Source organism: Periplaneta americana, chromosome 9 (genome assembly GCF_040183065.1).
Source record: "Periplaneta americana isolate PAMFEO1 chromosome 9, P.americana_PAMFEO1_priV1, whole genome shotgun sequence".
NCBI lineage: Eukaryota > Metazoa > Arthropoda > Insecta > Blattodea > Blattidae > Periplaneta > Periplaneta americana.
The window spans coordinates 154,700,500-154,718,137 of record NC_091125.1 but is presented as its reverse complement, the minus strand read 5'-3'; the positions used below and the strand labels follow the sequence as shown (position 1 = coordinate 154,718,137).

General features: G+C 36.8%; 1 protein-coding gene across 4 annotated transcripts in view; it reads right to left on the bottom strand.

Moving 5' to 3' along the window:
- mask (multiple ankyrin repeats single KH domain) overlaps positions 1-17,638 on the bottom strand; it is a 132,760-nt gene that overhangs the window by 33,263 nt on the left and 81,859 nt on the right. For all 4 annotated transcript variants that reach the window (XM_069836168.1, XM_069836169.1, XM_069836171.1 and 1 more), the window contains 9 exons: positions 15,997-16,317; positions 13,441-13,620; positions 10,825-10,988; positions 9,295-9,496; positions 8,880-9,210; positions 6,537-6,669; positions 6,323-6,448; positions 3,045-3,357; positions 1,886-2,465 (listed from right to left, as the gene is read on the bottom strand). In XM_069836168.1, coding sequence (XP_069692269.1) covers positions 1,886-2,465; positions 3,045-3,357; positions 6,323-6,448; positions 6,537-6,669; positions 8,880-9,210; positions 9,295-9,496; positions 10,825-10,988; positions 13,441-13,620; positions 15,997-16,317 — 2,350 coding nt within the window. The remainder of the gene's footprint in view (positions 1-1,885; positions 2,466-3,044; positions 3,358-6,322; positions 6,449-6,536; positions 6,670-8,879; positions 9,211-9,294; positions 9,497-10,824; positions 10,989-13,440; positions 13,621-15,996; positions 16,318-17,638) is intronic.

Genomic DNA, 17,638 nt, shown 5'->3' with positions numbered 1-17,638 from the left:
AAAAACTTGCCATTGCCTTGTACTTGAAAAAGTTGTCTATCTCCAACTTCAGCTCACTTCATGTACCGGTAGCATGTCTGTGGCAAAATGGGTCAAACCTTTTAGAGTGATGTGTTGCTCTTATCTTTTTAAGGTATTGTAACACTCAATGAGGCAGATGTCACAGATGTTGTAGTAGCTCATAATGAAGATGCTAGACTTGAAATTGAAAGCTTTCAAGGTAGTATTGGTAATGGTTCAAATCCTAATGACTACTCACTTTTTATTTTTTTATTTAAGGCTTACTCTTCTTTTATGATGTGTTAATTATGTATTTAGTAAGTTATTTCTGAAATACAATACTCATAATAATAATTACATAATATTATATGATTAACGTACTGTAACTTGCAAAAACACGACATTTTGTTTTAATTTCGTCGTATTTTGTTCCATAAAGCAGCCAATTTAATACTGTGATCTGTTGATTTTGTGAAAAAAAAAAGTAGACACCATACATTTATAAAAAGATTTATTAAAAACTAATTAAAACAGATCATATTTCTCGTCTTTAATTAAGACATAATCCCCATGAAAGCCACAAAGCATTTACACTACACATTAAGAAATAATTCAAACAGTCATATTTCTCGTTTGTTAATAAAAAGAAGAAGATGCTGAGACTCAAACATTTGATGCATTTGTTTTATACTGACTACCGCATCGGTCTTCTAACCACTTGCACCATTAGAACAGATGTAAAATTACGGTCATGAGTACATATTATAGAAAACCATTTCTTGTTAGAGATACATTATGTATACCAGTAACATAAAAAAACAGTTTACTAGTGTGGATCATGTTTGTCAAGCCAAAGTATTTATTTGATCGACAAGTTTTTCTTTCCTAATCTGTATATGACATTTCATATAACCTTATACTTCATACCAAATTATCTATGTAAGTTTATACTTAGGCCCGGTTGCAGAAATGCAAATCAAATCAGTCCCTGATCACCAATCAGTTGATGTCTAATTTATTTGACTGTTCATTGCGTTGCACAAACGTGAATCTCCACTCAACTTGTCTCAATTTACTAATTTCTGATTTGAGAAAGAAATGCATTTGACAACAGCGCTATTCAGCAACCACAGCCGATTTGATGCTCTTTTAAAAGTCGCGAAACGAATGCATCAAGTGGGCAGTGACTAGGAAAACAAGTGAATGCTCTGCTGTTTTGTTGCTGTTTGTAGAAATGAAACAGGCGGATTCTATTTTTATATAGACTACAATATAGTGGGGGGGGGGGGGGAAACGTGAGGGGATTTCTGTTGTGGGATTTGCTTGAGGAGTTGACAAGAAATTGGAACAAGCATAGCCTCCATAGCCCAAAGAATTCCATTTCCCATCTCTCTATTTACAAATTGAGCTCGTAACATAATCATTAAAAATATTGTGCTGTCATGTGTAGAACCCTGCCAACGGGCTACAACATTCCAGAATTTCAATGATGGTGTACATATTGCCTGTACATTCACAGAAAATAAACCTTTTCTATTTCGATAAAGTTCGGCATCATTTCCACCAGGTGATTGGATGGGGATGTGAGCAGTCTATACAACCAATTACTCTTTGAAATCCTGACATGGCCGAAAATTCTCTCTGGATTTCAAATCGTTCCCTGTTTGAAGTTTGGGGATTTATGAGACCCTGCCATAACAAAGCAATTTCATATGTAACATTTCTAACTATTCGGGAAATAGTTGATTTGTGGACCCTTAGTGTTTTACAAGCCTAAATCGAACTCAAAGCCACCATGTTAGCAAGTCTGTAAAGCTAAAAGACTGCAACATCTACCCATGATTAAACTTTCGATAATACAGAGAACCATGTCCTAGCAACTCACATGTAGGTCTTCTTTCCCTTGGTAGCAGGGACGTAGGTCTCATTGCCAGTGGCTTCAAAATCCTCCCGTTCTGCAGGATGTGGTCTGGAGGCCTCGAACACGAGATGACCCTTCGGCTTCCTCTCGCTGGGCACAGGCCCCCTCCCAGGCAGCTTGCTGCTCATAGTGCTGTTGCTGTTTTCACTGGAAACCTGTGAGGTATTGTGGCTGGACAGAGACAGACCCATTACATCTGTGTCGCTGCGACCTCGCCTGTCCTTTGCTTCCGGCGTGACTGACTGGGACTTGTTGCTGCTTGGGACAACCATTCGGCTCCCAGTAGCTTCCACCGCTGGAGACGCGACAGGAGAACTCTCCTTGTCACTGCTCTTGCTACAACTGGCTCCGCTGTTAACATTGTTGTTTTTCTTTTTTTTCTTGTCTTTGCGCTTCTCTTTCGATTTTACGTCGTTACTGCTACAACTGCCTTGACTGTTGGCATCGATTCCGCTATCGCCCTCCTCCTTATCCATCGGTTCTCCATTTCGAACAGGCGAGTCTGCACCAGGTGAACTGTCTCCGCAGCGAGCTTCTGACACATCTGGCAAAATATAACAACAGGCATGCTAGGCTAGTGCATCCACATCAAAAGGCAGACTAAACTAAACAGTTCTATAGTCTATTCACATTTTCCATCCTGCATATATAATACCAAACAAGGCATAGGCTATTCTAATAGAACATGGTAGTGGAAGTCATATAAAACTCACTAATTCTTAAGAGATTATAAAGAAAAATTTAAATCAATGAATTACAATTCAGATAATACTATATTAAGTTACTAATAAATTACTTTCCTAAGAAGCATGAGGTCTATCCATTTCTTTGTTTTGAAAAATGAAGGGCCTATACAAAACCAAAATCCCATAAATTACAAAATCAGTGCTCAACACTCTCTAACAAGTGCATTTGCTTTTGTTTCCCTAATCAGTAAAAGCTAAATGTTCCGATGTTGATGATGTTTAAATAATTCACTGGTTTCGCCTATTAACATTTTCATTTGAAATAAATGAAATTAATCTATACAACTATCTGACACCTATCAAGGTCACATGTCAGTCAGCTTGTGTATTAAAGACCAACTGCACAAGCAGCTATTGAAGATTTTCATGTCACTCACCTCTCTCGCTTTCTTCTGGTCTTTCAACCTCGTGTTCCGTCGATTTTTTGTTTGTTTGCTCATTCTCCTGGTACAATATTTCGTTCTTTTTATTTTCCTCGTGTAATTTTCTCTTCTCCTCCTTCTTTTCTAGTTTTTTCTTCTTTTTTCGTTCTCGTCTTCTCGCAGCTGCTGCTTTCTTCGATTCTTCTCTTGTTTTCTCCATGTCCAGCTCCTCCAATAATATACTCGCATTCTTGTTGGCCTTTGCTGCTTGTTGGTCCTTCGCAGCTCTGATTATCTTCACACAATCCTGGCATTTTTCAAGGAGCTCCTACATAAACAAGAACATCCATTATACATATAAGTTCTCCTTTCTATTCAACATATATTGTAAATTCTGCTGGACATCAACAGAACTGCAAGCTATACTGCTTTCTGTTTGTCATAGTTAAGGAGTGGATGGATTACAGGACAGTCAAGCACTTTGTTATTCGTATGGACACAATGTGCTACTTCCAAAGTTTAATTTTGATGTGGGCAAGAAATGGCGAGTAAATTTTACCTAGAGCCTCTTATTCAGGATTATTTGCTGTAAATCTACATAGGCCTGCCCGTTTAATTTACCTTCCATAGGAAGACATGTCATTAACTTTCCTTATCCTTACAAAATCTGTTGCCCATGACAAGGTCGACCTCGTGATCCTTGGATCCAATTGCAAGTGTGACAACACTAAGCTACAAAGGTTGATTAAAATAAAGGGTATTTTTTTCATTCTGAAAATCAAATATTACTATTAACGCACAGAGAAACTCTAAGTAGAAAAACTTTTGAACAAATATGTAGCAGTAAATTAATCCACAATTTTTCACTTTGAAACTTGGTTGCAATTGCCAAACTCAATCACGTGATTACATATTACTTTCCAAGTGTGCTAATGTGCAATAACATTTTACTGCAATCTTGGAGATTAAAGTAACAGAACTCTTCCTGGCTCATCTATATAAATCGCTGTCAAGTTTCAAGAAGGAAGACTTTAAATTAAGCTCACACCAGAAATTGGCATTGGGATATAGAGTTCAGAACAGAACACTGGATTTTCAGACAAATCATGTTTTAATGTTTCTCCCTAGAGAAAAACATAGACGAACAGTAATAAAGCTGTATTTTGTTTTTCGGTCACTATTATCAATCAGCTAATATTGTTAAGTTAGCTGCATCTCAAAATTTCACAATAAGTGGTGAGCACTAAATATTAGCACATTTGTAGCTAAATCATGGAAGTCATAACAACGATATTTGATAGGGGAGACTGTTGTATCTTGAAATATTTTTTTGTTTCTAATTTTTGCTCCTACCTAGCCGACTTGAACTGAAGTAGATTGTAGAGAAAGCCACTAGGTAGCTCTGGTCATAGTTCCAGTTTGATTTATTACAAATGTGAGTTCTGTGGATGATACAATTTTTTTGGCACCGAAAGTAAATATTTCGTTCATGGTTACGTTTTCTAACATGAAACCAAACTATATTTGTAACTATCCATCAAGTACGGTGTGTTCCCTATCATCTGGTGAGTAAATACATATGTTAATTTCCGTGATTTATTCTCATCTGTAGTTTAGGCTGCCATATTTGTTTAAACATGCATCCTTTTGTACCTTGAAACACAAAACATTTTGTACCAAGGAACATGTTCCAAGGTACATGATGCTATTGGTTTTTGTTTTTGTTTCATTTTAAGATCATGCCAAGAAGTAAGTCTGGAGTTAGGAGGATCCCACTGATCCTGATGCCTTGAAAAAAGCTGTTGAAGCAGTTATGGCTCCTCCAGGAAATAAAATCTCAATCAGAGAAGCCTGCAAATGATGGCAAACACATTTTTTAAAATGATTGTGAGTTTTTACAGCTATATTCCCTGTGTTCCAATATTCCAAGGTATAAGAGGATATGATCCAAGGTACACGAACCTGTTGTAACATGAAACACTTTACATATCCCTTCATTTAATTTTTTTCATCCATAATAGATCTGTAAAACAGAAAAATACCTGTAGGAAGTTGTAAAGGAATCTTCCACAAATCAAGCATTTTTTTTACTTAAAAAATGTCATTTCTCAAAATTAAAAAAAAATAAACAAAAATAAAAAGTAAGAAGTGATTCAAGGTACAACAGTCTCCTCTACTAATAGCTTTTAAGAAATTTTGCTTCGTTCTCAAGGTAGTTCCCAACCAGAGATCCAATTAGGGGACTATTTTCACTCTGGAATATTTTGTTTAGAGATGCATATTTATAGGACCCTTGAACAATTTGCAACAGTTTTGCTGTTTTTGGTTTCATGATCTGATATTTACGTCACCTACATGCAATCCTAAATATGGAGGACTGCATTTGTCTTTAGTTAGCACATTCATTGGACTTTGACAAGAGAAATTTAATCTACTTATTTTTCCCATATCTATATCATCCACAGAGTGTTTCTATATGCCATGGCAATTGAGCACGAGTATCTGACTGTGGAATTTCTTTCACAGTTATTGGAACAGTTATACCACTGTGACTCAGTCTCTATGACCTCGTTAGTTGACACAGGTTGCACAATAGGCAGGTGAGGTTGGGACAGGAGAGGCTATAAGAGATGCGTTCTTATCTTTTGCAACACTCGTTCAGATATTGCATTAGGAAGCAGGAAGGAAAATGATTTCACTGTTAAGTCCTGAGTACTAGATACATACACTCATACCCAAAATACTTAATTTACATCAAACTAGTCTAACAATGAATTTCAGATAATGAAATCTGGTTTCATTATAATATGAAAATGTATTTTCAGTCTCTGAAATATCAGAGGTATCTACCGAAAATGTCAAACAAAATGTAGTTACTTTTTAGTTACAACTTAATAATTATTTATAAGCATTATGAGAAAACATTAATCACATTTCAGTCATCTTACAATATGTCAACAGACTTGTTTCTTAAGTTCTCTGATCTTCATTTCAATGGATGTGCAGCCAACTTTTTTTCCAGCCTTTCAGACTGTATGACTGGCATATGTAATCACTAACAGCTGCAGCTCAGGCAGTGGCACCAAGATTAAGTTAAACAGAACAATATGCATAATTTGGTTACCCAGGGTCATTAGAGTCTTAAATTCGTTACTTTTGTTACCAATTCCTTAAATTAGTTACAGTTTGGTTACTTTCATTACTTTCGTTACCAGCAGACACCCTGAATATGTTCCTTGAAGATCCTGAACAAAACTATATTGAAAGTTACTTAGAAAGACAGTAACTCATACCTTGTCACTGACAGTTGAAATGTATCTGGTCATTTCTTGGTCGCTTGGGAACTGTGTGACGTGGTTCACCATCCATTTCACAACTTTCATATGCCCTTTCCTGAATGCTGCCATCAAACACGACACCTACAAATAATTGAAAGTTTTCTTACATGAAGTCACAGTTTCAGTCTGATCTTATACAATGATTTTCATTTCAAAGAAGAGTACAAACCTTTCTATTGTCCTGAGAATCTATGTCTGCGCCTGCATTATAGAGGAGCTCAACCACATTAATATGACCACCATTCGCTGCTAGCCATAATGGAGAATTGCCTTTTTTATTCTTTACTTCCACTTGAGCTCCCCTGCAACAAATCAATGCGCATTAAATGAAATGTATTATTAGGAAATGTGTCATGCATTCAATGTGAACAAACACTAATAATTACAACCTATACCTTAAATATACTGATTAAGAAAAGCACGAAATGTCATAGAGCCGCAACTGCAAAATGGGGCTGTGTTGCCAGATACAAGAAGTGAATATGAATCCAAAGAGAATGAAACAATTTTTTTCAATAACATTCAACTGACCTACACATACAAAGTTGCATACTATTCTGTTTCCAATATATTTAGAGTCCTGTGAAATTGGTTTTATTTTTAAGGAAAATTCATTTTAAAATTTAAATATTTCGGTGTTATTGCCAGTTTGGCATTGTTATTTATAATTATGCAAATTTTTGTAGTCCTGGCTTAAGATAATTAAACATGGTAAGAGTGGTAAATGCAGCATTTTCAGTTTTTACAATTTATATGGATTTTAATATATGGCTGCATTCATTGACAAAATAAAGGAATGAAATGTGCCATCAAAAATAAAAAAGAACGGAAATTTACAAAAAAAAATATGATTTAAAAACAAACAAGTATTGCAGAAGTTTAATATCTTGAATTGTTTTTTTTTTCGCATTATTATACAAATTTACATTTCGCGATTCAGAAGTGCACTTTTTGCAGTTATGGGAAAAAGTATAAAGAAATGGTGCAAAAAAAAAAAATTAGCGATATCACAACAATTTCCATTATCGTGTAATGCAAATTTCACAGATCTCTAATTCCCAGATAAGACTGACGTCCTATATATAGGAACCGGACGTTTTATTTTTTTAACATTGTTGTGTAAGATTTTCATAGTCGGCAATCATGATACCATAATCCTTGTGTGTTATAAATTGCCTCCAATTTTTTTTTCTTATATTTAGTCTGTCATAGTCATTGTTATTAACATATTTGTGTGAAACGTCCGGTGTCCTATACATAAGACGTCAGTCTTATCTGAGTTAACAAATTTATGACTGATATTATGAATATAGACAAAGAGATTGCTGGTTCAGCATATTCCCAGTCTTTTTCAACAGAGATTCCCAAATCATTACTTAGATGACATGTTATCAACAGCTGAAAACGAAGTAATGACAGGCTTGGATATAAAATGTTGCTTCTGTTCATGGATAAAGGGATCTTTTTCACTGTGCAAATCTACTACACGAGACAAAGGAATTAAGGATATAACTCTAGGATAAAAAGCTTTGATACACACAAAAAGAGAAGAAAGAATATCAGGAGCGATTCTAAATTCGCCATGTGCATAAAACAATTGGCAAAAACGAAAAAGTTAAATGTGGCAATGTCTGTTTATGTTTACATGAGGACTCCAACCTTGTGTCTCTTCTCTAATAGTTTAACAAATGTCCTGCATCTTCGTTCATAATATTGTGACAGCCGAGATATGATCTCGCGACTGGCAGAAGGAGGGCAAGGTCGGCGGTGGCTCAGTGCGGCAAATGAAGTTGCGCGCGCATCTGCTTCCTGGGGCATGTGCTGTGACGAAGGGAGAGGGGAGAAATCCAGAGAAGTCTAGATAGGTGCCATCTTCGGGACATCTGTAGAAATTTCCAGCATCGTACTTTCCCGAAACTATGGTTTAGTTATAAATACGAGACGCAAGCAGTTGTTGCTAGCTATCAGTCTTGTGTAGCAGTGAAGCCAGCTTCGAGACCAGAGTTCAACTTGTGTGTGTCCGCAACTGGGGGAGCGTCCTGGAGAGTGCAGCGAATCCAGAGTCTTTGGTTCGTTGTGCAGTGGACTGCAGTTGGGGGACCTGAGTTCGAAGTTCAGTGGACTGTCTCTGGAAGACTTGGGTTCGATATACTGTGAACTTGAGTGAATGAGGTAGACGAACTAACCAAGGCAACGAACTGTGAACTGAGAACTGACAGTTTTGTTTTGTAAATAGTGCTTTGTGAACATTAGTTGAGATTAGCAGTACATTGTTGTTTTCAATAATCCAAGTGAATTGTCATTGTCGTCTGTGGAGTGCAATAACGAATACTGAGTTGCTGTGTGGGGTGGAAATCCCATTGTTGACGGGAGCATTTAAAGTAAATTATAGAAAGTGATTACTGTTGAAACAATAAAGTTACATTATTGTGTTTGAATAAAAGTTACATTATTGTGTTTGAATAAAAGTTACAATATAAAGCATAATTTGAGATCTTGTTATCAAAGTTACCTTGACAGCAGCAGCTCCACAAATCGGCAGTGGCCCTTATCGGCTGCTATGGTGAGTGCTGTGTCACGTGATGAAGGAACTGGAGGAGCATTTACATCCGCGCCCTTGTCCAGGAGAACCCTGCCCACTTCCACATAGCCACCACTCGCAGCTTCCATCAGTGGTGTTAAGCCCGTCTTGGCTCGATGCTCCACGTTTGCCTTCCTGTCGAGGAGTAGGCTCACTACCTCGTGCCTGCCTTGGAAGCACGCGAGGGTGAGGGCAGTGTTGCGGTTCGTCTCGATCTGTGCGTTGATATCACTTCCCATGTCCAATAGCAGCTTCACGGCGGCTGAATAAATACAAGCAGCAAGTCGTGAGATTTCAGGCAGCACACCAGGCAACCTGTTTTAATTACTGTACAAAATAAACTCACCTGTATGACCATTCATTGCTGCCAACATAAGGGGAGAAATGCCAAGCTTGCTGCCTGTCCTTGAGTTGATTTCTGCGCCGTGTGCTAGCAGCAGCTTTATGATGTTCACATAGCCACCAGAAGCAGCAAGACTCAGGGGTGTATAGTCGGACACATTGCGGTGCTCCTTGTTGGCTCCTCGTGTGAGCAACAGCTCAACAACCTTAAAGTAAAGTGAAGTCTTTGGAGATAAATTTATTTTTTGTTTTAAATCTCTCTCTCATTTACTGCATGAATGATTTTATGTTTGAGGTTTATATGGGTTTGAACACAATCACAAACACTTATTTAAACTAAAATCTCCAGTTAGCTTCTTTCGAGAAGGGTATAAAGCTGACAGTCTCATGTAGCTTAAGGATACAGTGAAGTGAAATAATGATATTTTTCACGAAAAGTGCCAATTTTTTGTTTTCACTCTTACAAAATGTCTCGATGCTTACAGCTGCTTCTCGGTAAATTTCAGTGACTTGCATCCCTTAGAACACTTTGGCAGTCATTTATAATGGTGTGTGCATTTTAAATACCCAGCAGCCTCTGCTCTCGGTTTTTAGTTTTTGTATTTTACCCATACTTAAAACCTCTCTCTTTCCACAAATTCTGAGCTATCTGCATGAAATTTTTCCACACCTCCCTCAATCTAGGTATGCTCTATGAAAATTCGCACAGATATCTCAGTAGGATTTTAAAAGGATTAAAAAATATTGTAATTGTGTCAATTTTTTTTTTCACATTGAGCTACAGTAATGTAAACTTTTTTTTTTTACAAGACTAATGAGGACATTTAAAATTTCCATGCTAATTCTTATTAATGACAGTATGGTGAACATAATATTCGTAGTAAAATTTCAGTTTAAAACAAAAAAAAATTATGAGATGAAAAATTGAAATTATTTTTTATGAAACACTTTAAAAAATAAAGTACACAAAATATTTACAAACAGAGCTGAAAATCTGTGTGTATGCTATTGATATACCAAATAATATGTTTATGTGTGTGTGTGTGTACAGAAAATGAAAACTGTAGGTCCAATAATTTAAAATTTTCAAATTCACTCCAGTATTCCCTTAACTATCATTCCAATTGAAAAAGAGCATGGAAAGCTCACTGACAATATCTCGCCCATACCAAATTTCATCCGAACTGATCCTTATTCCCACCAGTATGATAATGAATTCTGTGTCATAAGTGCTTCCACCAACAGAAACAGAAGTCTTCATACTACTGAGACAAGCAAAGTCGTACTGGAGGTAGAAGGAGCAAAATTAACTTTGTCACCTATTTCAAAATTTTGTTTACTATAAGAATAATTTCACTTTTTGAGTACTCAATTTTCCATACAATTTTATGGACATTAGTAGATACACATACATGAATTGGTCATTTTTTAATTGTTTTCTTGCATATTTCACGGCTTTATTTGCTCTTATATTTTATTGTCAAATAGTTCGGAACAATATTTTATAATTATTAATTTATTCATGACTACTGACCTCGTAACGGCCACCAGAACACGCCAGTGAGAGGGGAGTGTCTTTAGTTCTCTCAGACTGTGCCTCAATGTCGGCACCATGTGTGAGGAGAATCTCCACCACCTTCTCATGGCCAGCAGTCGCTGCTAGGATCAAAGGTGTGAAGCCCTTCTTATCACGATGTTCTGAAAACAAGAATAATCATATCTCTAACACACAGTTTGTTTACAAGACATAATGAAAATTAACTAAGAGAGTATGTTTTGTTTGAAAAAAAAATACTTAGAGGAAGCGCAAAGAAAGCTTGCCCATTTGACTGATGTCCAGAGAATGATATTCGGTCCTAGTGCCGCCATGCTCGTTACAGGGCTGCTATGAATCACCTAATGCTGATTACAGGGCGCATTCGAAAGCGCGGTCTTGAGCTGTTCGTATCGTGGATTGTATTGTGCAGAGTGGGTAGAAGCCAGCGTGTGTGTGTTACATTTTCTGCATTTTATCACTGATATCAGTAGTTTTATGTAGTTCAAAGTGTGTTTGTTAAATAACAGAGTTCTGTATAACATTCTATGTATTTAACAATGCCCTGTTTCGCTCTAAATTAGGAAGTGCTAATAAAACGTTACACAGTCAAACTAAGGAATTATTTATAACGTGCATAAGTTTATGAAAAGCAAAACAGGCTCCGCTCGTAACATAAGGAGTATATACAGATTAAAATAAACCGACCATAGTACCCTAGTTATCGGAACATTTTAATAAAATCACATAGTATTAATGTTTTATTATGTCAAATAATTATTACACGATTACATATTTCTTATAACATCTTTGTCATTTCATTCAGTGATTTTATGTGTAAAAAAAATTCGTGCTTCTGTATTTTCAACAATGTTATGTTACTAGTTACTCTGCAACTAGGTTTACATTACGTTACATCCGCTGTGATAAATCTCACTCGAAACATCAAGCCAGCAGACGACTGAGAACTGCCAATCAAATCGAAGTGAGGTCGAGTGCACCCGAATATTTCCGAAAGTTCGCGCAGCTTTCCGTGGCAAGCTCTTCTTGCGTCACCTCTACCTCAAAATTATATGCAAGAAGTGCATTACAATTATTTAGCTCAACAGTTTCAACCTGTTTAACAGTGAAATCACAAATATATGCATACATATGTACAGTCTTAGAAAAAGTTTTGTCGCACAGATACTTTAAGTCCCAGAAAGGAGACAGTGTGCATGATCAGACTTACAACGAAACAAAACTAATTTTATTACCTCAACTAGTCCTTCTCTTGTGAACCAGGTCACACGTCCTCTGATAATGCGCACTGCCTCCTTTCTGGGACTTGTAAAGTATCTTGCAACAAAACCTTTTTCTAAGACTGTACATAAACTTAGCTCTTTGTGTTTTATGAGTTAGACAATTTTTCTGAAGGGGTCATTGCTGAATGTTTGCACGAACATATTTAGATAAAGAGAGAACGAGTTTACAGGAAGTGACAAAAGATTTACAAATAATACTGAAAAAGAAGAGAGAGAGTTTTTTCTACTACTAAAGATATTTTATACTGCTAAATAATAATGGTATTTAGATGAATACCACTGTCCTATCTCTGCACAGTCACTTGTTATATCAGAACGTAAAATACACATAAGACTTTCAACCATAAATTCAAATGGTTAAGACTAAAGGCTGGTTCACAATAAACCGGGAACGAGAACCAGAATGAAAACGAGAAGCAGAGGATGTGAATATGAAAATTTTTTATTCATAATATACCGAGAACGTAGACGACTATGCATATCGATATGTATATCAATAACGACATGTAAAGTCGATATTACGCATTCTGATGTTATTTGTGTATAATTGACCAATGGCGTTCCCTCACGAGTACAAGGCAGCCAACATAAACACAGGTTAACCAACTTCGAAATTTCAACTGAAACATTTCATTAGGTACGGTACTATAAATATGCCCATGCATCTTTATTATCACAATCTATTTTAAGTCTACCATAACGTAAAATAATTAGAGAAGAGACATTTGTAATAGAACAAAAAATGAACACAACAGTAGTTATTGAATTGAAGCGTGAATATGTAGTGTGTAATACAACCACTACAGTAATAAAATATGATTCACTTACGATCGGTGTTCAAAGATGCAGCTATTGAAAGCCACGTATTCTCCTTCATTTTCTCATCTTTATATGAGGCGCGCCGCTTATCGTAAACATGAGGATTTTCCTCAACACTCAATATTAGAATCTCATCAAATAAAACTTGCTCCATGATGCACAGCACAGAACAAAATAATGCGTAGGTTATGTCACGGTCTTCTTGCTACAAAATATACGACGACAAAATAGCTTTTAGATGGCAATAGAATGAATCTAGTGGGCTGTGATCGGAAACGTGAACGCCAAAGTTGAAACTTGGCCAACTCTCCGTTCCAGATCTCGGGCTCCGGCAAGCTTTTCGTTAATTGTGAATGCTCACATTTAAATCTATACATTTTAACAATTTTACCGTTTCCGTTCCAATTCTCATTTCCGGCTTATTGTTAACCAGCCTTAAAAAAACAACTTCGAATAGGTCTATTTTTTTAACAAGTAATTTATTTATACTTACCAATGTCAGCCCCTCGAGACAACAGCAATTCTACCAACTCTTCGTGGCCTCCAGCACAAGCCAAGGTGAGGGCAGTGTCATGGTTGCTGTCAGTTTCAGAGTCCACATCCATACAGGAGAATGGAGCCTGTGTGCACTGTGGCGTGGGGTATGGCGTGTTTGCAGGGTACTGCCCGACACCTGCACATAATCCCCATTCATCTTAACAGCAGCAATTATAATATGACTTGTACTACTGACAATGGGGTACAAGCGGAAAAATTCTGGTTTACAGTCTTCATGTTTAAATTAACTTTTAAAATTATTTATGATATCTCTTCAAAAATTATTCTAAACTTACGATTTAATCTAAAAAATTCCATAAGGAAATACAAATACACGTGTCTTCTACTTAAATAATACATTATGAAAAACAAGCAAAATTCTGAGTGCTCTTTGTAGAAAAGTACCACACAAAAGGGTTTACATTTTCTGAAAACACAAATGCTACTTACTGCAATTACTTATTTCAATATGCCAAGTTTTAAGATATGTGCGTTATCAACAGCATATTTATTGACAAACAACAGTTTTAAAAAATGTAACCTGAAGCATCTGGATTAAATCCTAATCAGTATATGAACACTGCACCAGATATGTATTGTATTTAGTCGTGTAATTCCCCTCCTTCTTTTCTGAAAATTCAGAGACGGAAAATCGATGGGGGGGGGGGGAGAGGAGGGGATTATGCGAGAACAAAATATTGAGATGGTCATAAATTATACTCGTATTAACAATTCATAAACTAAATTTACTACTAAATAACTATACATTCATAACCTACATATACTTTTTTAGGAATTATGGCCCTTCTTTCTAGCTCTGTATCTCACTTCTAATGCTGATAGTCTGATCCTAACTAACCTCGGATTACGGTGTTAAAACTTAGAGTATGAAAATTAACTTATTAATTAGGTAGGCCTAAAGGAAATAAACACACATATTACATTATATTTTACACTCTATTACTTTCATGAGAGAACAAATCCAGATAATCTTCTGTATCATCAGAGGAATCATCAGCCTTTTTCAATGAAGAAGGGACAGATAATGACTGGGTTTCCCATACGTATTTTTAATACTGATGCAAGACAATCTTGAAGGGAAAAGATTTATTAATTTTTTAAATGTAAGAGGCGGAAATTATACGAGGAAGATATGATTCTAAAAAATACGTCCTTCAAATCTTGGGGAGAAAAATTACTCAAGGGGAGAAATTACATGAGTAAATACGGTATTCCAAAAGCTATGTTTGCTAAATAAATCACTGAGCCATTACATTTTCTTGATAACCAACTTCACAGGTTATGCGAACTGGTGTGTCTAATTAATAGTAAAGCCCAGGAGCATCACGAAACTTGTCATCTATTGTGGTTGATTTTTGGTTTATGAGGTGCACAATGGGCCATTCGTGCCAAAGTGCTTTTGTAGCAGTCTACTACCCCCTTACTAAGGAAGAAAAAGAAGTCGTTAACTAATCTGAAATTACCATTTTATACTACAGTTTCTTTAAATAATTTTATGCTCGACCATGCTGAAATGTAGTAATTATACACCTGGTAGCAGCCCTTTAATGGACCTCATTAAAGTACACCTATTCATTAAAGTTCAGGTGTTACACCAAAAAACACCATTGTAGCAATATGAAAGCGCAAGTATCGATTATTCTCGGATATGCAATCGAAAGACAACTAGCGAAACGTCACAGAGGCTGGAAATCCAATACTGTCACAGAAGGTTATGTTCTGTTACTATAATAATTAGCGTTAATTGTAAATAATATTCAAATAAATTCAATTTATCATCTCGTTTTTCAATGTCTAAATCAATTTCAAGGTTATATCAAGATTAATCTCTATTTTACTCTCTAGATTATATCAAGGTCAATGACATTTCTTTCTCGGAAAAAATCAATACTTTCGCGTCTGTGCAATCTCACAATTTACGAGATATTGCACAAGGTCAGTTCCGCTCCCCAGTCAGATAAGAATAACATGAATACTTATGAATAATTTCAAGTTAGAAATATGATCGAGCATAAACAGGGTATGAAACTTGCCTATAATGGTAAATAAGACGCTCGTATGAAAATTATGAAGCTCACTTGCGCTCGTTTCATAAACATACTTGCGTCTTAATTACTACCATTATAGGCTCGTTGCATAATGTACTATTAATAGATACTGCCAAATAAATCTTTGCATCTAATATATAATATTAAAGTTTTCTGTCTCACTGAGCATTAAACACTTCCAAAATGCATTTGAGAATGTTGTGGAAACCTAGGTGCAGCCACAGCATCAGATGCTAGAAATCAAAATGACTGAACTAAAGCTGGGCCATGAGATGAATCGCACTCTTCGTGTTTAACTGTGAAATTGTAATTCACACATCCCCCTATTTAGTGAAGTAGTGTATTAGACTGAATACCATGCAGTTTAACAAAGCTCGAAGGCACAACCAAGATGAAGACGTAATACCGTACCTTAGCTACGTTCTTCCAATTGGACTACAAACCTGCACTGGGGTCTATCTGGTAGTTTTGCTGCGTCATGGTCTGAGAGCCAAAAGCCGCAGTGTTCTGGGGGACTTGTTGCTGGTTCTGGGGCTGGCGCTGCTGCGACTGGTAGCGGTTCTTCTTCCCCTTCCCCAAGGGTCCCGTTCCAGTTCCCGAGACAGAGCCCGATGGCGTTGTCACTGTGCCCTTCTTGTCAGTGGTGGTTTGTGTGGCGACGTGTTGGGGCGTGCATGACGAAGGAGCAAACTGCGGAGTGCTGCTGGTCGCAATGTTGCTGGTGAGTGTCGGCTCGGATGGTGGTAGTGCTTGACCAGGGAATGCTGCAAGGTGTGTTCATTGCAACGCTCAATTTCTCCACAAGTATATTAGTGCAGTCATCATGCACAGTTACTTTGTTAGTATGCTACAAGGCACACAAGGTCAAGCAACCACAATTTTTAATATGAGTTATGCCCTCCTCAACCTGAAGTCCTCGTGTATAAAATGACAAGCCATTAGTGTCTGACAGGGAGAGGCTGATAACACAATGTGTCACGTTAATTTCCATCTGTCTGTGATTCAATATTAGCCTAACCTAACAACTTCTCCTCAAAGCTAAAACTAACACAATACAACTGTATCCAAAATACTTGAGCTTTTACTGATTACAGTGAAGTGACATAGAAAGGAATGGTTACATAATTACATTACTGCAAACATAATATCTCATCTTATTCCAATAGGAGTCTCAGTATTATTATTGTTGTTATTAACTAATGCTGAGTTCTTGGCAATAAAGCTATTAACTCTCTTGCTCTCCATTTCTCACTTATAGTGGGTTTAGAGGAAAGGGCTGGACATAGCTGAAGATGATTTTGATTCATTTCTTCCTGAAGACTACACAACAGACAAAGTGGTAAGAAAAAATTCCAAATTGTGATGTAGCAAAGAAATAAGTATAACAGTTTTAACATGGGTATCATATTTTTATATTACGGTGGTTATATCACCTACACGCAACCCTGAATATGTTTGGAAGACCACATCTGTCACTGATTAGCCTGACCTAGCCAGGAGGATTGTCAGACAACTCAACTGACCATATTCCCTCTTCACCACATAGGGGACGCTTAAGCATGCCATGGCATTTCCTCCATTTCTGATGGAACAGGTATGCTGTGACTCAGCCATCACTCTCAATATAAAAGTATCTTACTAGTAGTTACTTATTTGATTTCTTCAGTTTTACAACTCTGATAGAGCGATAATGTGAAGAATTCGCATTTAAGGTAGAATTTCCTTAGCGAATCATCTCTTTGTTGCAGCAGTCAGCCTGCCCGACTATGAACCAGGAGGTCCAGGGTTCGATTCTTCATGCCTGGTTATACCAAGAAATTTTTCAAAGGCATAGGATCTGGAACAGAGTTCCAGCCTTGAAAAAATTGGGAAGCCACAATACGTGACTAATTTCAGATAAAAAAATAAGCCAATTAATAACACTTATGAGGGGCTGTCAGTAATGATCAAGCAGCACCCCTATCTCGTCTAATAGTTACACAGTTGTTACTAGATGGCAGGTTCTGCCTCCTCCTTCATGTGGATAAAGTATAGATTGACAAATCGAACTGAAACCCTGACCGAGTTACCACGTGAGCGCTGGCT